This window comes from Octopus bimaculoides, chromosome 9 (assembly GCF_046866305.1).
Source record: "Octopus bimaculoides isolate indiv1 chromosome 9, ASM4686630v1, whole genome shotgun sequence".
Taxonomy (NCBI): Eukaryota; Metazoa; Mollusca; class Cephalopoda; order Octopoda; family Octopodidae; genus Octopus; species Octopus bimaculoides.
Window position 1 is genome coordinate 29,680,056 of NC_142936.1, and position 27,166 is coordinate 29,707,221.

At 35.8% G+C, this 27,166-nt stretch overlaps 1 protein-coding gene across 12 annotated transcripts in view; it reads right to left on the bottom strand.

Annotated features, from left to right (window-relative positions):
- Window positions 1–27,166, bottom strand: part of LOC106869710 (phosphatase and actin regulator 2) — a 372,706-nt gene that overhangs the window by 244,257 nt on the left and 101,283 nt on the right. For 2 of the 12 annotated variants that reach the window (XM_052970520.2, XM_089358130.1), the window contains exon 1: window positions 17,816–18,161. The exons of 8 other annotated variants lie outside the window; for them this stretch is intronic. In XM_052970520.2, the coding sequence (XP_052826480.1) occupies window positions 17,816–17,840 (25 nt within the window). In that variant the 5' untranslated portion in view covers window positions 17,841–18,161. Of the gene's footprint in view, window positions 1–17,815; window positions 18,184–27,166 lie in introns of those variants that run through there. 2 more of the 12 variants (XM_089358131.1, XM_089358125.1) reach the window with 2 other exon arrangements.

Below are 27,166 nucleotides of genomic sequence, written 5' to 3' on the forward strand. Positions count from 1 at the left end.
AATACTTTTTATTTGACTTTAGGCTACATGTTTAAGATCAACAGAAGCTTAGAATAGTAAATATCTATGGCAGGAAAATAAAAATGGCATCTCTACAAGAATCCTATCCATTTATTTATCTTAAATTGAAAAAGAAAATGTTCTAATTTTCAAAATTACTCTGTATGCTATGTGTGGTTGGGTGTGTGGGTGGATGTGCGCACGCACATGCATCCACATATAAGTATGTTCTTTCGTAGCCCTTTATACTTTTAATGTTAATTATTCCTAACAGAATTTGGAAAAAAAAAAAAAGAAACTATTTAACAAACTCAAAACATTTTTTTCGTGTTTAACTTATATGCTTTCTCAGTCAGAATTTCAGATGGTTCCTGGTATTACAGATGACCATTATAAGTATAACTTTATTTAACAATTTAAATCCTTAAAATGGTAAAACAATGTTGTATAGTCACAAACAGAATTTCAGTAAAAAGGAAATACATTTTGGAAGAAGAAAATATGTTAATTTTTTGGTTGTCATTTTAAGGAAATTTTTAAAATAACAGTCACAATAACTTTTAGCAAGATCTGAAAATATGCAATGCTCCTCAAAAAAAGAAAAAGTACTGATACACTCATACTGCCAGGTAGATAGCCACTGTGTGTTGATGTTCTCTCTCTATTTGTACATATATATTACACACACTCTTTTCCCTCTTATACATGCATGCTTGATACTTGTGAAAATAACACTTAGCCAGTTGTAATAATTACTATTTGTAAATAGACTTAATTGTTTCTAAATGTTTGGAAATTAAATGTGGATATCATTTGATAGATTTGGTTGTAATACATGATGCTGCTGCATGGGTGGAAAAGTGCTATGCTGTGAGTTAGTTGTAGAAAAAGGGGTGAGAAGGGATTAAAAATCTGGTACGGTTGGCAATATTTTACCTTAGAAAGATAAACCCTACAGATGTAAAGATAAAGACAGGGTAAAAACACCATTTTAAGGGCGCCCCCAACCCATGCTGCCTAGTAAGCTCCCACCTCTCATAAAAAAACAAAAACAAACTTAACATTAAGCCAACAATGATGCTTGTTACAAAGAGCAAGTTTTTATCATCACTATTCAAAACACTGATTTGCAGGATTTAAGTTCATGAATTCAAACCTTGTTACAGTCAATATTTTTTTATTCTGTTACTTGTTTCAGTCACCACCTTAAAGGGTTTTAGTCAAAGAAATCGACCCCAGGACTTATTCTCTCTCTATCTGTACATATATATTACACACACTCTTTCAGTTTCTGTCAATCAAATCCACTCACAAGGCTTTGGTCAGCCAGGAGGATACAGTAGACACTTGCTCAAGGTGCCACACAGTAGGACTGAACCTGGAACCATGTGGTTGGGAAGAAAAGCTTCTTACCACACAGCTATGCCTGTGCATCACATTTTGTTTCAGTTCACCTGAAAAGAGGATTGAAAGTCCTACTTTTTTGGTGCATCTTTGACAAATGAAGTTTGTTAAAAAATAAAAAACACATATTGGTGCAGCAATCCAGTGACACATACGTTCTTACTAAATATGAATCGTTAATTTTGTAAATAGATGGATGGCTTGAATTCAAATTTAATTATAACTTATTTGGATGTCAACATATACATTTCATGAGAAAACAAGATTAAATGTGAAATAGTAGAGAATTCTAGAAAAAAAAAAAAAAACTATGAGAGTGAATAACATTTACATTAAACATTGTACCTTCTAACCTCGTAACTAATATCATCATGAATAAGTATAATAGTTGTTTCCAAACATTTCTGGACTGCCACCCATTTGGCATCCAGGCCACATTCCTAACGCCCCCACCACCACACACACCACAATAAACATAGAGGTCTTTCTACTGCAAATTTCAAACAACTGTATTTAACAAATAAAACAACCTAATTAACCCATTATTTTGCTGTTTTTACAATAGAAAAGAGTAAATTTACAACTCACCTGTAACTACGTTGTTTTCATATTTTTCATGTGATGGATGTACATTGTGCAGGGATATATCCATATATGTGTGTGTGTGTGTGTATGTATGCATATATATATTTATATTATTTATAATGTGTGTGTGTGTGTGTGTGTGTGTGTGTACACACACACTCATACATTTGGCATTGGTATTAAGGAAGGTGGTCAGTGGTAAGTGTTACCCAAAACAGATCCCTAAGGAAAACTTACTGGACACTGCCATCTTTTACAGCATTAATACAAGAACAAGTGCATTCTTATACATATGTACAAGTACACACACACAAACACACAAGTAAATAAGGGTGTTGTATTTGTGTGTGTGTATCATCAACATCATTTAGTGTTCGTTTCCCATGCCAGCATGGGTAAGATGGTTTGACTGGGGCTGGTAAGCCATAGAGCTGCACCAGGCTCCAGTCTGTTTTGGCTTGGTTTCTACAGCTGGATGCCAACAAGTCCACAGAATGTACTGGATGTCTTTTATACGTCACTGGCACATGTGTCTTTTATGTGTCATTGGCACTGGCCATAACTATGACTTCACTTAGCTTGATGTGTCATATATATATATATTCTTTTCATTTTGGTGTTGCTGTTGTTCTTATCATTATTGTTGTTGTTGAGGTTGTTTTTCTTCAGAGTCTTTCTACAAAGTTCTTTTGGGAATTTTGTGACCAGCTTCATCAGTAAACTTTTGGAGTTTTTATTTATTTTTCTTCTCTGTTCTTGCCTGAAGCTACTTTTCTTAAAACATTTCCCCAGATCAATTTTTAAACACTATTTTCTAAGCTTCAGTGTACCATTGAAAAGTAGAGACAGATATTGCCAACCATCACCCCCTTTTGACCACTCCATTATTGCCTCATTTTTCTTCAATGTCCCCTGGATTTACTGTCCACATTGGGAGCCACTGAACTATAAATATTATACAGATAGAATAGCTGAATGGTTAGTGAAACTGACCTATAGCTCCAAGGTGATAGATTCGGATATTCCTTTTGTAAGACTAACTCTACTTGTTTCGAGCTTTATTGTCTAATTGAGAAACCCTTTCCATATCTGGAGAAATAAATTTCTTCATATTAATATCTATAGAAGTACAGTTAAAAATAGGAAATTGGTTTTGTGTAAGTAGAATTTTAAAGTCAGTCTTAAGAAATTTCCAGAGATTTTCTTATCCTATCTCAGAAAATAACCTTTTAAGAAGGAAGGTGATGTTATCAAAAAATGTAACACTTTGGTTAGCATCAATAAACTATATCAAGATAGAAGATAAAACTCAGTACCCCTAAATCATATAAATAAAAACTAACTTAAGCTGAAAGTATGGTAACTCCCCACCCATGAAAGAAAAGAAAAAAGCTTGGTTTATTTATCCCCCCCCCCAAAAAAAACAAATAGTACATTTGTGTTGGATCAGAGATAGGATTGAAAAAAAAATTAATGATGTTAGTATGTGAGAATACAAGTGTGAGTGTGTGTGTATATGCATGTGTGCACATACACACACACACACATCAAAACCATACAAAAATATTTCAGAATACATATATATATATATATATATATATATATATATATATATATATATATATATACACACACAACACACACATATATATATATATATAAATGTTATATATTTACAAATATGCATGCTATTTTTATCATGTGTTTGGAAGTATTACATTTTAGGATGTGAGACAAGTACCCTTTAGAGCAGTTGCATACTAAAACAAGTTGTTATGAGAAAAAGAAAAAAAAACAAACAAACAGGAATGTATGTCTTGGAAGAATTTATAAATAAACATATACTGCAATCTTTCCAACCTGTGAAACCACTCAAGTATAACTTATTACCAATCTACTCTAACTCTCCGTTGCTTCTATAAATAATCACAACAGTTCTGCTGATGAGAGACAAAGCAGGTGAAGCACTCAGTCAAAAATCATTTTATTTAAAATATGTCAATCCTAGAAGAAAAAACATCCAAACAAAATGTATTTATGTACAAATATATCTTCTCCAAACTCATAATAGATGGAACTGCATTCAGCCTTATATTGTATGGTTGCAATAGAATTGTAAAAGAGTACCATGCTGTTAGAACTTCCTTCACAATAAACACAAGAACTCGACACTAAAAAAACATAAGTCAATTTTAGCATTATCACTGCTTACTTCCATCCTCTCACTGCCAAGTGGTTTGAACTGATTGATCAGAGACAAGTATAGCATTGACACAGAAACATGAAACAAAATAAGTCCCTCATTTACAACAGTATCGAATGTCCGACATGTAAATTCAAAATGATACTACTCAGATTAGATACAAAAAAATAGACACATACAACAGCATCAGACATTAATTTTGTTTGTATTTTTTCTTCTTTTATGAGACAGACCAAAAACAAGCTGGAACAATGGCCTCACCTGCTATGTAAGACCTGCAAGATTAGTCAAAGATTGACATTGGTAGAGACAGTCCAAGGAAGCAATCCTCCTTCAGGAGAGAAAGCAGCTCTGGAACAAAAGAGAGAGGGTTGAGAAGGGAGAGAGACAGAGAGGGGGAGGAGAAAGAGAACAAACTGAAGAGAGTGCGGCCATAATAATCTCTTGTCTTAATATCTAGCAAAGGAAAACCAGGGTCTGAGGAAATGAATAATAGTGTGTGCATTTGCAAAATTCATTTAATAAAGTTGACAAATTTAAATAAATATAAGTATTGTGCAGAGATATAACAATCCTGTCTACCATGGAATATTAACTTATTCAAATGTGGGGATTCTATATGTAAATAGCATTGATTTATGTATTATATATTATGTTATAATAACTGAAATGTATATGAAAATGTCAACAGATAGATGTTCTTCTCAATAGTTACAACTAGAAGAATATTTTCTACGCACTCTAGCCCTAATGCAATAAGAAAATGTACCCATTACACATAATGAGGTGGTTGGTATCACGAAGGACATCAAGCCATAGAAACCATGCCAAAAATTAAAACAGATGAAACGTAGTTCCTAACCTGGCTTGGACTGTGATGACCTGTCCAACTTATGCTAGCATGAAAGGCATATGTAAAACAATGAGGATGCTTGATAGGAATCATAGGTAAGATAGCAGGGCAAGTAGAAAATTAATTCTAGGTTTATTGATGTCTATCCAAATTGTAATTATTACAGAAAGGAATCTGAAATATATTTGAAAAAAACAAAAAAACAACCGTATGAATAATAGCATGCCATTTTAAATAGGTTTTGGTGCTTGTCACATATGTTGCTACAGGCTCACTAAACTGAGATTTTCTTTTGTGCAGTAAACATTGCTAAAAGAGTCTTTTCCGTTCTTTTATTTGGATTAGTATTAGGAGAGAAATGTGTCCGCAGTGATGATGGTTCACTTGCACTAAACGAGGCTGCCAAGAGAGAGGCTTGGAGATGCCACTATGAAAGGTTGCTTAATAAAGAGAATGAATGAGAGAAAGAGAGTCTGCCGAATGTCGACCCAACAGAGGGACCAGCTATCTTAATTGTACCTTGGTAGATAAAGTAATCAAGAGTAGGAAGACAGGGAAAGACCTCAGCCCATCAGGAATCACTGCAGAGATGCTCAAAATATCTGGCAGTGTTGGCTATAGCCTAGTCACCCGTATAGTTAACCAGGTGATACACGAAGGAATCATACCCAATGACTGGTGTAGTAGCACCATAGTCAACTGCTACAAAGATAAAGGTGATGCTTTAGACACAAACAATTACAGAAGTATCAGGTTGTTGGATCAGGTAATGAAGGTCATGGAGAAGGCCATAGCCCAACTAATTAGGGAGAGAGTCAGTTGAGATGGGATGCAGTTTGGGTTCGTTCCAGGGAAAAGCACCACTGATGCTATATTTCTGGTAAGAGAGCTGCAGGAGAAATACCTAGCCAAAGATAAACCTCTGTACCTGGCTTTCATTGACATGGAGAAAGCCTTTGACAGGGTCCCCCAATCCCTTATCTGGTGGTTAATGAGGAAACTAGGGATAGATGAATGGTTAGTGAGAGCTGTGCGAGCCATGTACAAGGACGCAGTCAGTAAGGTGAGGGTTGACAACGAGTACAGTGAAGAATTCTCGGTAGAGGTAGGGGTCCACCAAGGTTCAGTCCTCAGCCCCCTCTTATTTATCATAGTCCTCCAGGCGATAACACAGGAATTCAAGACAGGATGCCCCTGGGAGCTCCTCTATGCTGATGACCTTGCTCTAATTGCTGAGTCACTCTCAGAACTAGAGAAGTTTCAGGTGTGAAAGCAAGGATTAGAATCGAAGGGCCTTAGAGTTAACCTAGCTAAAGCCAAAGTCCTAATAAGTAGGAAGTTAGACAAACCACAAACTCCTTCAGGTAGATAGCCCTGCTAGATCTGTAGAAAAGGCGTAGGTAGAAACTCTATAAGATGTACCCAGTGCAAGCTATGGACACATAAGAGGTGCAGCAATATCAAAGAAAGGCTAACTAGGAAGATAGTTTTTGTATGTGGCAGATGCTCAGGAGCAATAAACACTGAAAATGTGCAGAGAACTTCTGCCACATTCCAGGGAGAAAAACTAGAAGTAGTTGATAGCTTCCGTTACCTAGGTGACCAAGTCAGTAGCAGGGGAGGGTGCGCTGAAAGTGTAGCTGCTACAATAAAAATAGCCTGGGCAAAGTTCAGAGAGCTCTTACCTCTGCTGGTGACAAAGGGCCTCTTGCTCAGAGTAAAAGGCAGACTGTACGACGCATGTGTACGAACAGCCATGCTACATGGCAGTGAAACATGGGCCGTGACTGCTGAGGATATGCGTAAGCTCGCAAGAAATGAAGCCAGTATGCTCTGATGGATGTGTAATGTTGTTGTGCATACTCGACAGAGTGTAAGTACCTTGAGAGAAAAGTTGGACCTAAGAAGCATCAGTTGTGGTGTGCAAGAGAGATGATTGCACTGGTATGGTCATTTGGCGAGAATGGATGAGGATAGCTGTGTGAAAAATTGCCACAGCCTAGCAGTTGAGGGTACCTGTGGAAGAGGTAGACCCAGGAAGACCTGGGATGAGGTGGTGAAGCACGATCTTCGAACATTACGCCTCACCGAGGCAATGACTAGTGGCCGAGACTTTTGGAAGTATGCTGTGCGTGAGAAGACCCGGCAAAACAAGTGAGACCATAACCTGTGGCCTTTACCAGGGGTGTAGCCAACCCACTTATGCATACCTTTCCTTCTTTGGACACAAAACCCTGCTTGCAAAGACCTGTTGAGGCAAGTGAAATCAAAATCGAACCAAATTCGATGACTGGCACCCATGCCAACCTTCCTTCATTGGACACTAAACTCTGCTTGCAAAGACCTGTTGAGGCAAGTGAAATCGAAACTGAACCAAATTTGATGACTGGCACCCATGCCAGTGGAGCTTAACACCATCCGAGCGGGATCACTGTCAGAGCAGCAGTCTGGCTTCCGTGCCGGTGGCACATAAAAAGCACCATTTGAGCTTAATCGTTACCAGCGTTGATTCATGGTTCCAATCTCATAATGATTGGAAATTAAACTGTTCAAAACAATGTTTTTACAAACACTGGAATAAAATATCAAGGTTTTAACACATTTTACTTTTCCCAATGTAAATTTTGACACCATAACAATATTTAGTCTATTCCACAGATATATCAAAGCTTTTTTGCTCAATTTGATTAATTTCTCAAGCATAAATTGCTGACGACCTGTTGTCAATAGAGTCTTCAAATTTTAATAAGTTTATATGCCTTACAAGATGTGAGTCCTGATGTTTCAAGCAAAACCTTCATTAGAAAGAACATTTATATTTTTTTAATGTATAAAATACTGCTGAGCAAATTTTCTCTCCAAAAATATACTTTGTTCAAAATGTCAGCACTCATGTCTTCTTGTGGCATCAAACTCTATTCAAATTTGTAAAGTTTACTAAATGATTTTTGTCAATATACATTACCTCTCGTTTCCCCTATTTTTATCTCTTTTCAACAGAAGAGAGATAAAAATATTTAGAAAGCAATTTATATGGCAACTCTTGGGTTTTGTTTCAATCAGGTCACACCACATGTCACAAGTTGTGCTATTGTTTTGATTGGCTGGAGGTCTGCCACATAAAAATAATGCATTAGGACATAAATATTTGTTTTTAACCTGAAGATATAACTATCACCAGTGGTCATCTCTGTTTCAGTTATTAATTATTTTTGACAACAATCACATCCCTATGAATACATCAACGCTAACAAATTTATGTTAGTGGGCACACACCAATTTATTATCATTCCTGGTTTACTTTAATTGTTCTACAAATTGATTTATTTCAACAACCATTATTTTAAAACTTGTCTAAGATCAATTTGTAAAAAATAATCCATTGATCTAAAATCTTCCAACATAGTCTTTCCTCAGTCCTCTCCTCCAAAAGGTGAGACCAATGTGAGACGGAAATTTTTATTACAATATATAGTTAAAAAGTTTGTTTTGCAACTACATGGTCATTGGTTCAGTCCAACTGTGTGGTACTTTGGACAAATGTCAGCTACTATAGCTCCAGAACAATGAAAACCTTGGGTGTAGATTTGGTAGATGGGAACCAAAAAGAATCATGTCATAAATGTGTACGTGAGTGTGGTCTTGAAATTTAGTACTAAATGTAAACAAACATACCATAATACAAGTAGTGTGGTGCATTTTAATTTTCAATGAAACATATCCAGACAATAATACTCTAGAAATAGGTCAGAGTTGACAACAGGAAGAGTGTCCAACCATAGAAAATCTGCCTTGAAAAATTTCTATGCAGGTATGAAAAAGTGGATGCTAAAACAATGATGACAGATGACAATACTGCTGCCAATGGGAAAAAAACAGAAAAATTAGTGTTTATAATAATGTCCTTTTAACAAACTCACTAATACTTAACAAAATATATGATTGACAGGGATATTTGTCTGGGCCTATTGAATGTCATTGCTTATTGATTTGATGATAGAATGTGAATGAATTGTTGTTACAAGTAAGAAAGAAAAATGGACAGACTTCTGCTTTAAGCATGACATGGAACCCCTCATAACTCTTTTTATTTTTTGGAATTTTCAGAAAACTTTTGTGGATTTGTATTCTACACATGAGAATTCACATGATTATGAAAACAAGAATTTTTTTTTTTTTTTTTCCAAATTTAAATCAAAGTTTAAAATACAGACAGTCTGAATTTTTTTACTTAAATCTCAGCAATAGACCATTAAATATGTTTATGGGAGAAAGATATTAAAAAATATTAATATGTCATACTGACAACCAAATGAGGAGGGTATGAGGCAGTTGTGAGATGTGCTAAATAATAACAGCTAAATAGCCCTTAAATCACAGTGATTTTTTTTTTACATAGTTATATAAATTCCCATGTATAGAACAAATTCCCAAAAATTTTCTGAAAATTCAAAAAAATGAAAAAGTTACAAGTGGTCATATGGTATGCTTAAAGCAGAATACCACCAAAAAATGACAAACATTTATACAACAACCTTTACTAAACCAAATATGCATAAACACACACACACAATGATAATGATAATAAATAACACTTGCCTATTTTGGCACAAAGCCAACATTTCTTTTTGGGAATAGGGGTGTAAGTCAATAATATTGATCCTAGTGTTCAACTGGTACTTATTTTATAGATCCTGAAAGAATGAAAGGCAAAGTCAACCCTGGTAGGATTTGAACTCAGAATGCAAAACCAGAAGAAATACTGCAAAGTATTTTGTCCAGTGTGGTAACAATTCTGTCACTTTCATCATCATCATCATTATAATTTAACATCCATTTTCCATGCTGGCATGGGTTGGATGGCTTGACAGAAGCTGGCAAGACCAGGGGTGCAAAAGGTTTCATAGTCTGTTTAGGTTTGGGTTTCTACAGCTGGATGCCCTTCTTAATGCCAACCACTTTACAGAGTGTACTGGGTGCACCATCACCAGTGCTTTTTACGTGGCATCATCACCAGTGCTTTTTACATTGCACTGTGGTTACAGCCTTATATAAAATAGTAGTAATAATGATGATGATACACATACATTATATGCAGATAAATCATTGTTTTATCAAATAATTTTAAATCATTCTAAAATAAATTAGGATAATCACTAAATTTAAAGGAGCTCCCATCAATTGAATTAACTGACATTTTGTAACACTGTTTTAATTTTTAACCGAGTAACCATAGTGTAAAATCTTTGGATGCACACACATACACACACACACACACTATATTATCTTTGTTAAGTTCTATCCAATCACAATGGACTTCTTCCAAATTCAATACTAAATAAATCTACAGGAGTAGAATTTAAAAAATGTGCATGTGTATCATCATCCTTTAAGATCCAACTTCTATGCTGATATGGATTGGATAATTTGACAGTGTCTGATGAGACAAATGACTATATCGTGCACCAATGTCTACATTGGCATGGTTCCTACAGCTGGATGCCCTTCCTAATGTTAACCACTTCACTGAATTTACTGGGTATTTTTTCATGGCACAAGCATTAGTGTTGATTGCCTTATAAATTCCAAGACAAAGCCTAAACAGAGAATAAAGGAGAGAGTGGGTGATCATTTGTTGTGGTGAAATGAAAGATTATAAGTGGAGAGGATGGGACAATATGAAAGGGGACAGGAGAGAAGGAAGGGATTAGTGAAAGAGCTGAGAAAAAGAAATCGAGTTGAAAAGGTGGTAAGGAGAGTTGTGTAAAGGATCAAGTATAGACAAGCATGAAGGAAAGGGGGACAAAGAAGGGAACAATAAACTAGCTGAAGAGGAATCCTAAATGACTCATTGAAGTCAGGAGAGGATCATGCAGGTAACTCAGAAGTGGTGATGAGGAGTTGAAGCAGCAATGAAATTGTGGTGGAGGGAAGTGCTGTGAAAGAAAAGGAGGTGGAATATATAGATTATTAATATTTATGCAAAATACAGGGTGCATAAGAAAACCTAAGACAAATTTAAAATAGCTAAATCACTGTTTTTAAGCCTTTAGCAGTAGAACATGTTATTCTCTTAAGATACTGAAAGGTATTTAACTTGATTTTGTCTTAAAAAGAGATTTATAAATAGCAATGGCAAGTTATGTCTTATGATTACGTCCTGTCTCTATCATTCCTGATGTCTCTATACATCTAATTAATCATAAGTGTTTACTAACTTACTCAAACTTTTTAAAGGCATCATTATCAATACTTAACCTTGGTTTTTTTTTCTTTCGTTTTGGACAATTCAATCTCCAGTTATCAGTCACAAGATGTCACATTGCAAGGGCTCGGAATGAGATTAAACTCATGAAGTGAGTTTAGTACAATATTTTTTTTTTCTAATGTATTCAGATTCTTTAGCAAGTGACTTGATTTGAGACCATGCATTAATCCTTTAGTGTTCAGATTAATCTGTTAAATGTAATGCTTGTTTGTTCACATTATTTTGAATTATTCAGATTCAAGAGGAGTGTCCACAATATTTGCTTGTAACTTTGTTAATTTTTTACATAAAAATTTGAAATTTTGTCAGTGAGTACTTATATACCAGTGGTTTATAATTATGTAATTTTAGCTGATTGAATTTGACTTTTATGGGCAGGTAAATTTAATTAACAGGTGTAAAAGCAATAACATTGTGGATTAACACTAAAATTAACCCAGATGTCAACTACCAACAAGTTTGCAACTTTTCAAGATTAATTTGAATTAATTAAAATACAGGTACAATCGGTACAAGATTTTATTTTCTCTATATTTCATTAAAAAATTTTCATTGAAAATTAACTTCAAAACTCTTTTACTAGTCAATATACCATTGGCTATGTACTCGTATACAATTTAATGAATACGTTTACATAACAGAATGCATCTAATAAAAAAATGCTTGTTAACAGGTGAGACAAAGATGAATACAGGTGTGTAACATACTGAAAATTAATATGTATTTCTCACTTTCACATATTATTTGTAATAAAATGAAAAGAATATATGATAGTATTACTATCAAACAACAAAATATAGTTATTCCACATTTTTATTGTGAACCCTTTACAAAGATTCATAAATATCAATATCAGATTCATCTGAAGACAAATTATTGTTGCTTTTGTTTATATTTTGTACATCATCAAGAGTAAAACCTTCAAAGTCGGAATCGCTACTTGCTGAGACCATATCATTAAAAACTAAGATGTACACTTCTCTTTAAACGTTGAGAAAAAAAAAGTCTCAAAACTTTCATGGTATTTTTACCTGAATAAAGACAAGAAAGGCTTTATCTCACATTATCTCAAAGCTACAAGAATTCAATAATGTGATTTGTTTATTTTTTTAGCAATTTTGTAGTGGAATCAGATACGCCCAGATTTGGCCGGTTCAAACAAATAAAGGAGAATTTTCAGCTGGTTTTGGCCAGTCTGAACACTAAAGGGTTAAAACAAGAGCAATTTCATCATGGAGCAGCTATTTTAGTCTTACAAAAGCATATAAAAGCTATTAAATTCAATTGCCATTCATTTTCTGGGGGAGGGGTCAAAATTTTTATTGCACACCTCTAGCTGGAAACAGTTCCATTCCAACTGAGTTGCATAAGAGGAATTGTATCAGTACTACGGGACAGTTGTGTGGTGAGTATTTTGCCACTATAAGAAATAAACAAAAAGTGGGTTTAACATTTTCTGTGTTTTATTAACTGTTACAGACAAGCAGCTTAGCTGTTTTTGAGATAAAACATGATGCAAGCTGTTAAGTTGGAAATAAAAAATAACACTGTTTCCAAATACGTGTAGTTTTCCTGATTTGCAGATAGGTTACCTCCATAATTAAGACTACCTGTACTACTACTACTACCACCACCACCACCACCACCATACATACATACATTTTACACACAAACACTATTTCAAAAAGGAACAAAAGAAACAACATAAATGCATTCCCCTCCTGAATGTTTTTTAGGACATGAGGTTTCCATACATCCTGTTATTTTTCTATCTATCCTTCCACATACCTTTATGAGTATTGCCTTCTCTAAATACTATCTTTATCAACAACTATTATTACCTGACAACATAGTCACTCAACCTGCTAGCAACCAAAACACCTTTAAATAGCATGCAGCTATATTAAAAAGGGAATAATAAATAGCATCCTACTATATTAAAAAGGGAATAATAAAAGACTATGCCTGAAAAATTAAAAGCAAGCATGATCACAGCTGGAAGAATTTTGATCCTGAGTCTGCTTGACTAGGTCTCACCTGATGGCTAGACAATAACTAGTAAAAGTGCTCAAGAACAATAGAAATCCTGGTGCCAGATATTATCCAAAGCACAGATGACATCAATGATAACTTCTTAGATTACATTTCCTACTACTTACTAACATTCTGAAAAGGTAAAGTATAGGCTGCCCAGTTTCCTTAAGTCAGTTAGTGTGTGTGTGTGTGTGTGTGTGTGTGTGTGTGTGTGTGTGTGTGTGTGTGTGTGTGTGTGTGTGTGTGTGTGTGTGTGTGTGTAGGTACAGGTGTAACTGTGTGGTAAGCAGTTGGTTTCCCAACCACATGTCTTTATGTTGTATTTGTCCAGCAACACTGCTTGACAACCAGTGTTGATGTCTGTTCTACTTGTCCCCACAACTTCTTGGTTTGGCAAAAGAGACCAATAGGATGAGTTCCAGGTTAAAGAGTAATAAGTACCGGGGTTGATTTGTTCAACTAAAATTCTTCAAGGTGGTGTCCCAACATGGCCACAGTTTAATGACTCCAACAAGTAAAATTGCATGTGTGTATGTGTGACACCTTGGGAAAGTGTCTTTTACTATAGCCCTAGGATAACCAAAGTTTTGAGAGTGGATTTGGTAAACAGAAACAGAAAGAAATCTATTGTGTGTGTGTGTGTCTTTGTACCTCCTTGCCTTGGCAGTTGACACAACTGTTATGTCACAGTTGTGAGTGACACTCATTTAAGTGGTATCTTTCATTTCCAATCTTCTGTGTAAACATGTCCAGCGATGATGAAGAATTACCTTGCTTAGAAACAGTTATGGGTTGGTGACAGGAAGGTATAAGGCTATAAAACTCTGATTCAATGAATTCTGCCTGACCTGTGTAAGTATGGATAAGTGGGCATTAAAAATGATACACATACATAAAACAAATAGATAGATAGATAGGCCAGCAGACAGATGGACAGATAGAGAGATACATAAACTGTATAAAAAATCCAAGCTGGATCTTCTGTAAGCATTTTAGTAAATATTGGCCAACAAAGTGTGCATCTGTAGATGGTTTCTCTTAAAGAAAAAAAACCTATCCATCTAAACTGAAATTCTAGGTCAAATAGATTGTCATGTAGTATGAATATATTAAGTCAAAGCCTGGAATTTTATGATATATTTAATCCTTTAATTATTGTCACTTCAACACAACATAGGAAAGACATTTCATGAATATAAATATATCAATATAAATATAAATGCATTCATAATATCATACTAATACATCTATTATGGAGGGAGAGTGCTAAGCAGTGATAAGTAAAATTGTAATGTTATTTATTATCAGTCCAAATATGCTTGATGCACGTTCGAACTAGGGTACAAGTTACTCACTGCATTTTGTCATGGAGAATATATCTCACTTGTTGACAAATGGTGTGTATATACCTAGATCAGGTTGCAGCGCCACCTACCTAGACTGTGAGATGCTAGCATTTCAGAGTAGTTATCTCCTATTCAGTCCTTAGGTGGACACTAGGCAGATGACTTTTAAACTTAAAGAAAGGATAGATGTGTGTGTTTGCACACGCACGCAAGCACAGTGTAACTGATAACTATAGCTTCTAGCAATAATATCAAAGTACAGTTGATAGATATATAGAGCATTAACACTTAAGTGCATTACAATGCCATTATTTGAAATATGTTCTCTGTACTCAATGATACAAACCTTAAATGCAATGTTTTCTTAATAGGTCCTGAAGAGTAGTGCCTATCATGCTAGAAAGAAAGTGAAGAGGTCACACTCTAATTGACATAGAATGTGAAGTATTAGGTCAAACCATTCAAAGATATGACATATCTAGCAAACTGGAGTTGGAGTTTTGTTTCAACAATATCATTTGATTGGCTCTATTCATTGCTGTGGTAGGAAACAACTTATTTTGCATGTAAGTGCAAGCAGTTTTTCTAATTTTTAACACAGGTTTGAGCAAATCCAGAATATCGTTATGGTACTGTTTTGTCAAACAGAAGAATTGATAATTGTTACTAAAATTGGAATAGTAGTCACAGTCAGTGTCAGCATCAATTAGATTAGTGATAGGAGAAGTTTATCCAAACTTCTATTGTTTATATTCAATAGCAGAATGTTCAAGGAACCCACTAAACCCATGATACTGCTGGCCTCTTTATCACTGAGCGAAAAACATAGCCTTCTACTCCACTGTTTTGAATGGTTACAATGAGGGAAGGGTCCTACCTGTGAAACATTTATTCCAACACTTCAAGAATCAAATATCTCATGGAAATCAATAAAAATGAACTTAAAAGCATGGGGCTATTGGGTGGGTAGATGGAGATCAGAACAATTTAGAAAACTAAAACATTAATTTAATATGAAAGAAATTAAATTTAATTTTAAGATTGAATCATATTACGGAGGTGAAGATAACCCTCATAGTTAAAAATACACAATAGCGTGTATACTATTTGAGTTAGTTGTAAAGTACCTTCCAAAAACTTTTTCCACTTACTGATATCGGTGATCAGCACTTACATTATTTTTAGAAATCCTTTCACAAATTCATAAACATATGAAACTAGAAAGTAAACTTTAATGAGGGTTTGGCTTCTTTCGTCGGCCCCAAACTTGTCGAGTCTTTGTTCACGTAATTGAAAAGTCATTTCTCAATGGTTCACTGTTTCTTGTGTATTTCAAATTAAATTGTAAAAGTAGTGATTTTAGGAATATAAGCTACAAGAACGATGTTATTCATTCAATACTGAACATATGGATAAATAACAAAATCCAACTTCAGTCTTTTGTGATAAATATGCATATTCTAAATACTTGTCATTCTTAATTGATATCAGCATTCAGCTGATTGCTAAGCCCTGAATTTTAGTACACTCACGGTAAATATTTTAACATACAAAAGCCTCAATAATATGTATCTAAATGATGAATAAAAAAAATAATAATAATTTCCACAAATAATGGACGTTATCACAATTAGACCCTAAGAGGCACCCGACAGTGCAAGGCCAGTGGTCCATTTTCATTTAAGTGGGCACTGCTTCTTTCCACTTACAAGGACGAATAAGCAACAGTAATACAAAAAAAAAACACCTGCTCATGAGAATTATGAATCTTATGTTAACTTAGCACAACTCCTCATCTTGCATATGATGCGCCATACACAAATAATTATTAGCGTAACTATAGAATTTGTATGTATGCGTGTAAAAGACTAATCAATACACGGTTTCTCCCCAGTATTTTATTTATTATAAAAGTTTTACTTAACTGCGCGCTTGTATCTAGTCTTCTTTAATCAGTTTTTTTTTTTAAAGTCGTTAATTTTGTTTGTTATCATGAAATCGTTATTATATCGGTAAACACAGTAGAGAGCCAAACTTATTTTTGATCCCACCTCTCTATCGCCAAATCCAACAAAAGTTCACTTGGCCTTTTATCCTTCAAAAGAGAGGTCGATAAATAAAGTACCAATAACGTATACGAATCGATTGATTCAGCTATATCTCTCACCGACATATATCTATGGCACTATAGGAATAGAGAAATGATGAGGTAGGATCCCTGCTAGTGGAATTTTATAATTCAGATTTGATTCCGGTTGAAGCTAAGTGGCTTCATTTACGCCAGCCAATACCACCCCCTCTAAAGTAAGAGTCCCATACGAGCGCTTGTGCCTTTATAGGAAATTAATACTTATGTAGAATAAAAGACGCTTTGGTGGGGGTTATAGATAATGATGAATTTATTATATCACAGGAGGAACTATAAATATATCATACATGACCATAAAATAATTAGCAACCCAGCATTAATTATAAAAGTATATATTTATAAAAGCAGCCCCTCTTTCTTTTTACACAGGAATGAACTTCACTACGGACTAACAGAAAATTGAATAATTTAAAGAAAATCATTAGTTTACAAGTTTTCTTTCATTTTTTAAATATTATTCTTGAATAGAATTTGAATCTTCCACTAAACTATATTCTTGAAAGGTTACTATATGTATGTATATATATGTGTGTGTGTGTGTGTGTGTGTGTGTGTGTGTGTGTGTGTGTGCATACACAATATATAAAGCAAAAAAAAAAAAATGAAAAAGTGAGCACATGTAAACGTGATGAGAGAAGGGAATAGTTAGAGTATATTGTGACACCTATTTTTTCTTTGCTTTTTGGAATCAAAAATGGTTTGGGACAATGTTCAACAGGTTAGTCACATGAAATTAAATAGGAAATCTTAAAAAGTCAACAGACAGACATTTAACCCGAAGAGAAAACGAACTTGCAATTTATAAAAATCTAAGCGATGAGTTTTATCTGAAAAATAGATTAAGACAAATCGCAGTGTGTAAACACGCGCGCGCGCGCATACACACGACATTCTTTTTCTAGCTTTCGAGTTCCCTTTTCCTCGCCTTTCTTTAATTCATCATCGGTTATTTTATACAGGGACAGAATCTTACCTTTTTTTCTTTTAAATCTCATCATTCTAGAGCTGACAGTGTCCGAATACGATAGTATTAAAAATAACAGAATCGGTACACAACATCCAGTGTAATTGTGTCAATGAGGAGAGATCCCCATAGTTGCGAGAAATTGTAAGCAGCTACAATAAGAAAATATATCCAGAAAGCCTACTTACTGCACGCGTACACGACGTAGGCACAGACAGAAACATACAAACACTCACAGAGCGACACACATTTAAAAGTAAACTTTCATTGAATCATTGAAAGCTATTCGCTTTCTAAAATTGCAGTACGACGGATGCCTGTCAATCTCTAGTTGAAAACCACACCCACTTATACTGATTGGTCAGATACTGTCATGTGATGTGGTGGAACTCTATAAACACGATTGCTATCACTCGTTCACACACACACACACAAAATAAACAACCAACCTTGTCAGATATTTTCAATGTTTGTTGTTTTGTCATCTTTAACAGCAGGTGTAGCGAGCACTTCTGTTATAAGAATTCATTAGGAATGGACAAGTTTTCGTCATACCGTCCACATGTAACTTATCACATTTCTTTTTACCTTCCTCCCCTTCTCTCTCTCTCTGCTATTCAGTTTATCTCCACTTCTCTCTAACTTCCCCTCTTAAGCAACTTCGTGATTGTCACATTTTATATGTTCAGAGCGAGATCAAAGTGAAAATATCACAGAGTTGTAACTCCGCAATACCACATCAAGAGGTTAAAATAGTAAGGGGAATTTAAGTGAGCAGATGTGGAGACAATAATTCATATAGATAGTTCTGCAGAAGAACCTTTCGAAGTTAAATAAATTGCGGCTTTGTCTCATTCACACAGTTATTTAATGGATAGCATTTTGCTCACTGTGCGACTTACTAGAAATAACAGCCAAATCTCAGATAACTACCCAACCTATGGGTCTGTACAATCACCGCTGTTAAATCTGCGACTTAGGTTATTTGCAACATGTGCAAACATAACATTTTCAATAAACTGATGAAGTAGCGATGACAACCTACCATCGATGGTGTCCCTTGTATTACTCAGAAACGAAATACAACTTTTTATACCTGTTTCTAGTTGTCTTACAATAGATCTTGAACCATATGTTAATCTTTGATGACGCAAACATTAGCAACAAACAAATTTTTATTGCTTGGTAGAGGAGATTCATCAAACAGAGCTGAAAATGAAAACAAAAAAATGGGGCTTGTGTTCGAAATGTACCATGAGAGAAGGTGTGAGTAGACATTTGAAAGGAAAGTTTGCTTGTGAGTATTTTGAAATGTGGGATACATACAAAATGTGGGAAAATACCGAAAGAAATTAGAGAAAGACCGACAAGTATATAATTAAATGCCTTTAAAGAAAATCATAATTCTTTTACTTGTTTCAGTCATTAGACTGTGGCCATGCTGGAACTTGAAATGTTTAGGCAAATAATCGACCCCAATACTTATTTTTTAAGCCTGGTACTTATTCCATAAGTCTCTTTTGCCGAACCGCCAAGATATGGGAATACAAACACACCAACACCGGTTGTCTAGTGGTATAGTGTAGTGGTGGTGGGAGCAACACACACACACACACACACATATATATATATATATATATACACACGACGGGTTACTTTCAGTTTTCGTTTACCAAATCCACTCACAAAACTTTGGTTGACCCACAACTACAGTAGAAGACACTTGCTCAAGATGCCACACAGTTTGACTAAACCTAGAACCATGTAGTAGGGAAGCAAATTTCTTACCACAGAGCCACGCCCGAGCCTATGATAGAATTTAAAATATATAAATCAGAAAAAATTGTTGAAAATACTGAAAATCAAAAGAGTTGGACAAGTTAAATGATGAGTTCCAATTAGAACTTCACTACAGTTACGTTGTGTACTTCTTATGATACTCCACTAATTCTAAAAAGAAAAATTATACAATTTACATTTATAACTGTTCATGTAATCAATTTACGAGTCCATTAGGTCGAACCTATATTTAAAGCAAATATACAAAGGCAAATTCTAAAGTTTGTTTGACAGAAAATTTACACTAATACTAATATTACAGGCATCAGGAATGTGCTAAAATAATTGTACAGTTCTTTACTTACAACAAAAGTCAAAATATCAATTATAGACGATATGAATTTCTTAACTTTACATTAAAAGTACAATCTCAAAACAACAGTTGTGTGAAATATATCAAGTTGAAATTGCAAATGATTTGTTTAGTGAAAGTAATCTCTCTCATCAAACTATTATTAAATAATTATATATATATATATATATATATATCATCATCATCATCATTTAACGTCCGGTTTCCATGCTAGCATGGGTTGGACGATTCGACTGAGGAATGGCAAGCCAGAAGGCTGCACCAGGATTCAATCTGATCTGGCAGAGTTTCTACAGCTGGATGCCCTTCCTAACACCAACCACTCCGAGAGTGTAGTGAGTGCTTTTACCGGCACTAGGGCCAGTCACACAGTACTGGCAACGGCCTCATTCAAAAGGTGTTTTTTACGTGCCACCTGCACAGCAGCCAGTCCAGCGGCACTGGCAACGACCTTGCTCGAATGATTTTCTAACGTGCCACCAGCACAAGTGCTAGAAAGCGACGCTGGTAACGATTACACTCAATTGGTGCTATTTACGGGCCACTAGCACGGAAGCCAGACAGCTGCTCTCGCAATGAACATCCTTTGACAGTGCTGTTAGTGCTCCACTGGTGCAGGTGCCAGTCATCGAATATGGTTCGATTTCGATTTCGATTTCACTTGCCCCAACAGGTCTTCACAAGCAGAGTTTAGTTTCCAATGAAGGAGAGGTTGGCATGGGTGCCAGTAGTCGGATTCGGTTTGGATTTGGTTTGCAAGATTCTTTATGTGTGTTTGTGTGTTGAAGCATATTCTGTTGTGTCTGGGGAGAGTAATTTTCTTTTTGTGCCTTATAATTTAACACACTTACTGGTAAAATTTCCACTTATTTCTTATTTTTATTTTCCTAAAATTTTCATCGCGACTTGCAACCTTTTCCATTGTCAAGACTATTACTGAAATTTTAGGAAAATAAAATAAGTGGAAATTTTACCGGTGAGTGTATTAAATTATAAGGCACAAAAAGAAAATGACTCTCCCCAGACACAACAGTGTGTGTATATGTATATATATATATATATATATATATATATATATATATATATATATATATATATATATATATATATATATATATATATATATATATATAGAGTTATTAATATTTCTAAGTCTCATATATATATATAAAAGGAGCAAAAATAGTGGAGATTCAGTATACATATAAAAATATGTGTGCATATTTAGACGTGTTTTCCACATATTTTCAATCTATATATATACATACATAAACACAGATGTGCATGTAAATTATAAACACAAGTTATCGTTACACAAAAATGATATCATTTGTTTGCAAATCATCTGCAAAAGATTGTCTGGCCACTGAGTTGTTCACTACTAAAGCACAAAGGGAAATATTACTTTACTCAGAAACGAATGAGAGTTGATGACAAGAAGCGCCTCCAGCTGTAGGAAAATTTACTCCAACAATACTTGTCTGACCACGTTGGTGATATGTGTGTCTTTCTCTTATATATGCATACAGTAAAAGATTTGAACTTGAAACTTGTGTCTATAAATTAGGAGTAAATAATATTTTGATCTACGCACTCTCAACCTATTACCTCAAAAGAATTATACTTACATTAACAACTCATTTCAGACAAATTAGTTTTTATAATGAAACAGAACTGCAATACATAACTAATGGATTCCAATGAAGTTCAGAAGAAAAAGTCAAAATACGACACCTTTTATATATATATATAAAGAAATTAAAGTAGGAAAATGCATACACCTTACATAGATTTAATATAATTATTTTCAATATATCTGGTGGGGGGAGTGATATATACACAAAAATTCAAAAACTAGAGTAGTGGGGAGAATATGTATAGTGATGGGTATGTAATCGTGAATTAAAATATGTATAGAGATCAAAGTTGGTTATGTGTCCATATTTAGACGTGTTCTGTATTTGTCAATGAATAAATTTTCTTTATTTAAACGTTCTTGTAAAGAAATTGTATCTTTGCATTGGTAGAAGGGGAAAACAGTGAAATTTGGTTTGATGTTACCTGCACATCTCTCTATGTGTTCACTTAAAGGAATTTGTCTGTTTTATAGGGGACTGGATCTGCTCTTTATGTAGTGTGGTTCTCCATCTCAATGTCATACTCGTCTGTCCTATATAGTGATGTCCACAACCCAAGCAGGTTATTACATAAATTAGATTCTCAGAGGTACAAGTGAAGTTGGTTTTAATTGTGAACCTCTCTCCTTGTTTGAAAAAGAAATCCGAGCCTTCAAATAGGTTGGGGCATGTTCCACAGTTTGGGCGTCCACATGTTTTAACCAATGGATTCATGGTTGTTGTGTAAAGCTTCACATTTGTTAGAAATTTCTTTAATGATTTGTGTTGCTTTTTACAATTGATGAATTTATGTGCTTTCAGGATGTTGTTCATTTTTTAGTCTCTAGTTAGTAAAGGGAGATTTTGCACAATAGTGTTGTATGCTTCATTGTTTCTAGGATTGTGAGTTGATAAATAACGTAGTGTTTTGAGATGAGGTGTGGTGTTATTTTTTGTTGTCCTTAGTGTTTCTGTGTCTAATTTCTTGGCACGCTTAATTCCATCATCTATAAGTGAGGGTCGATATTGTCTTTCAGTTAGTGTTGCTCTGAGGTCTTGAAGATGAAGGTCCCGAGTTACAAAGCTCAGTTTAAAAGAGACTACACTTCAGATAACCCCTTCCTGAAAAAATCTAGAACAAGTACATCTACAGAAATAAATACACCTCCACCTAGATCAAACTATAAACATCCAAAAGAACACAAACACACAAAACTGACTTCTCACCTGGAAATAAACCATTTTCAATCTAGTAATAGGGACAACTCACTAATAAGAAACCAGCCTAGGATTAGGAGTAATTTTTTCTCCCTAGCAACTAGAAACATCCTCTACCCCTCAACGAAGAAACTCAACCTATTTACCCATACAGTATAACCAACTCCTCAACATCCCAAACATAATTAAGCACCCCAGCAATCCCAATATAATTTTAATCTTTTAAGTTGTTTTCCTCTCTTTGAGGTCCTGCTGGGGCACTGCATTAAAGGTTTAGTTGATCAAGCTGACCCTAGAATTTATTTAAAGTCTAGGACTTATCCTATCAGTCTATTTTTGCAGTAAGATACAGGGGTGTGAACAAAGTAAGAGTTGTCAGACAGTAAAAGTCAAATGCAACCACAAAGATACATACATATATGAACATTTATATATGTATTCTTAAACATATTTAATATGCACACACACACACTGACACATATCACAATCATTATCATTAACATTCATATTCCATGCTAGCAGGGGTTGCACAGTCTGATAGGAGCTGGCAAATCAGAAATCTGCACCAGGCTCCACTGCCTGCTTTGGCATGGTTGCTACGGCTGGATGCCCTTTCTAACAAACTATAATGGGTGCTTTTTACATGGGATCAACACTGGCAAAGTCACTAAGTAACTTCCAAAATAAAGACCTTATGACTGAGAAGGGGAGTAGTATTGAGGGAAGTAGCTTTGTGATGGTTGTGAAGTTAAAGTATAAGAGAGGGATAGAAATAGATGTCTTCCTATCGAAAGATACTTGTAGCAAGACACCTATTTCTAACCCTCTATTATCTTACATACAATGAAATGCAATGTGTGTCTCATTGGTCATGCAAGGAAAAGAAGAGTAAAACAACAAAAGGAGTGGGAGTGGGCACAGCATTCAAAGGTGTTTTAGCTCTGAAAACGCTGATATTTTAACCAAATATTTAGAGAGAGAGAGAGAGAGGAGTGTCTATATATATATAAATGTATTTAGCAATATCAAAGGCAGGTTAACTAGGAAGTTAGTTTTTGTATGTGGCAGATGTTCAGGAGCAATAAACACTGAAAATATGCAGAAAACAACTTCTAGTAGTGGGGGAGGGTGCACTGAAAGTGTAGCTGCTACAATAAGAATAGCCTGGGCAAAGTTCAGTGAGCTCTTACTGCTGCTGGCGACAAAGGGCCTCTCGCTCAGAGTAAAAGGAAGACTGTATGATGCATGTGTACAAATGGCAGCGAAACATGGGCCTTGACTGCTGAGGACATGCGTAAGCTCGCAAGGAATGAAGCCAGTATTCTCCGATGGATGAGTAATGTCAGTGTGCATACTCGACAGAGTGTAAGTATCTTGAGAGAAAAGTTGAACCTAAGAAGCATCAGTTGTGGTGTGAAAGAGAGACGATTGCGCTGGTATGGACATGTGGCGAGAATGGATGAGGATAGCTGTGTGAAAAAGTGCCACACCCTAGTGGTTGAGGGAACCTGTGGAAGAGGCAGGCCCAGGAAGACCTGGAATGAGGTGGTGAAGTATGACCTCCGAAATTTAGGCCTCACCGAGGCAATAACTTCTGACCGAGACCTTTGGAAATATGCTGTGCGTGAGAAGACTCTGTAAGCCAAGTGAGACCAAAATCCAAGGCCTCTGCCAGGGATGTAACCAGCCCACTTATACGTTAGATTCCTTCTTTGGACACTAAACTCCACTTGCGAAGACCTGTTGAGGCAAGTAAAATCGAAATCGAACTAAATTTGTAAACTGGCACCCATGCCAACGTCTTCATTGAACACTAAACTCGGCTTGCGAAGACCTGTTGGGGCAAGCGAAAGCAAAATCGTGATGGCACCAGTACCAGTAAATCACTAAGAGCACCGTCCGAGCGTGATCGTTGCCAGAGCAGCAGCTGTTTGGCTTTCATGCCGGTGGCACGTAAAAGCACCCACTACACTCGCTGAGTGGTTGGCGTTAGGAAGGGCATCCAGCAGTAGAAACTCTGCCAAATCAGATTGGAGCCTGGTATAACCATCTGGTTCACCAGTCCTCAGTCAAATCGTCCAACCCATGCTAGCATGGAAAGCGGACGTTAAACAATGATGATGATGATGATGTATATGTGTGTGTATATATGTGTACATGTGAGTATGTGTATGTATGTATGTATGTATGTATATATATATATATATATATATATATATATATATATATATATATAATTTTGATTATATATATATATAAATGAATGAACATTTAGTGTATGCTGAATGACCTGCACAAGTAATTTGTTTATAGTGATAAAAAATAACGAAAAAGACTTTATCTGTGAAAATAAAAACTTATCGCATTCTTGAATATTTGCAGCCACTTGAGATAAAACTAGATTTTATCTATGGGTCATACAATTATGGGTCATATAATTATAAAATATTAGCTGAATAAACGCAGAAAACTACGTGCATGTTATCCATTTTTTTGATGGAAGCAGAATGTCAATTTGCTTCCCTTTTCCTATATGTTACATAACGACATAAGATTATATATATCATAGATATTGCAAACTGACAGAAACTTAATCTAAGTGCATAAGTATTTATTAGCATCTAAAACTATTCATTATCAGCTCTTACTAGAAAAAAATTGTCATTGTGGGATTTTTATCGAAAAAAATGTTAAAATATTACACTGAAAAGGATGTCATCTCATGCTAATTCTGATAATAAAAGTCTGAAGCCTATGATGTCATGTAGTTTATATTAATTTTACAGAACATTAGAAGAACAGTCGTATGAAAAATAAGTAATATGGTTTCAATTTTGTTTCTATAATTTTTAAGGGAAGCATTGCTTCCCTTGTTTCCATGGACCACATGCCTATGATATATATATATAAATGTATGTGTGTGTATCTATCATATTGTAGGGTCAACCCACCAAGCCTTGTGAGCAGATTTAGTAGATAAAAACCAAAAGAAGACCTCCAGATGTACGTATGCTTTTATATCATCATCATCATCATCATCATCGTTTAACGTCCGCTTTCCATGCTAGCATGGGTTGGACGATTTGACTGAGGACTGGTGAAACCGGATGGCAACACCAGGCTCCAGTCTAATTTGGCAGAGTTTCTACAGCTGGATGCCCTTCCTAACGCCAACCACTCAGAGAGTGTAGTGGGTGCTTTTACGTGTCACCCGCACGAAAACGGCCACGCTCGAAATGGTGTCTTTTATGTGCCACCCGCACAAGCCAGTCCAGGGGCACTGGCAACGATCTCGCTCGAAAATCCTACGGGAGCCAGTCAGGCGGTACTGGCAACAGCCACGCTCAAAATGGTGCATCTCATGTGCCACCCGCACAAGAACCAGTCCAGGGACACTGGCAACGATCTTACTTGGCTTGCCGGGTCTTCTCACGCACAGCACATTTCCAAAGGTCTCGGTCAGTAGTCATCGCCTCAGTGAGGCCCAATGTACGAAGGTCTTGCCTCACCACCTCAGCCCAGGTCTTCCTGGGCCTACCTCTTCCACGGGTTCCCTCAACTGTTAGGGTGTGGCACTTTTTCACGCAGCTATCCTCATCCATTCTCACCACATGTCCATACCAGCGCAATCGTCTCTCTTGCACGCCACAACTGATGCTTCTAATGTTCAGCTTTTCTCTCAAGATACTTACACTCTGACGGGTATTCACATTGACATTACACATCCAACGGAGCATACTGGCTTCATTCCTTGCGAGCTTACGTATGTCCTCAGCAGTTACAGCCCATGTTTCACTGCCATGTAGCATGGCTGTTCGTACGCATGCGTCATACAGTCTGCCTTTTACTCTGAGTGAGAGTCCCTTTGTCGCCAGCAGGGGTAAGAGCTCTCTAAACTTTGCCCAGGCTATTCTTATTCTAGCAGCTACACTTTCAGCGCACCCACCCCCACTACTAACTTGGTCGCCCAGATAGCGGAAGCTATCGACTAGCTCTAGTTTTTCACCCTGGAATGAGATAGAAGTTGTTTCCTGTTTGTTTACAGACTTTATTGCACCTGAACATCTGCCACAAACAAAAACTAACTTGCTAGTTAACCTGCCTTTGATGTTGCTGCACCTCTTATGTGTCCATAGCTTGCACCGGGTACATCTTATAGAGTTACTACCTACTCCTTTTCTACATACTGAGCAGGGCCATCTACCTGAAGGGGTTTGTGTTTTATCTACCCTGAGCAGGGCCATCTACCTGAAGGGGTTTGTGTTTTATCTACCTTCCTACTTATTAGGATTTTGGTTTTAGCTAGGTTGACGCTAAGGCCCTTCAGTTCTAGACCTTGCTTCCACATCTGAAACTTCTCCTCTAGTTCTGATA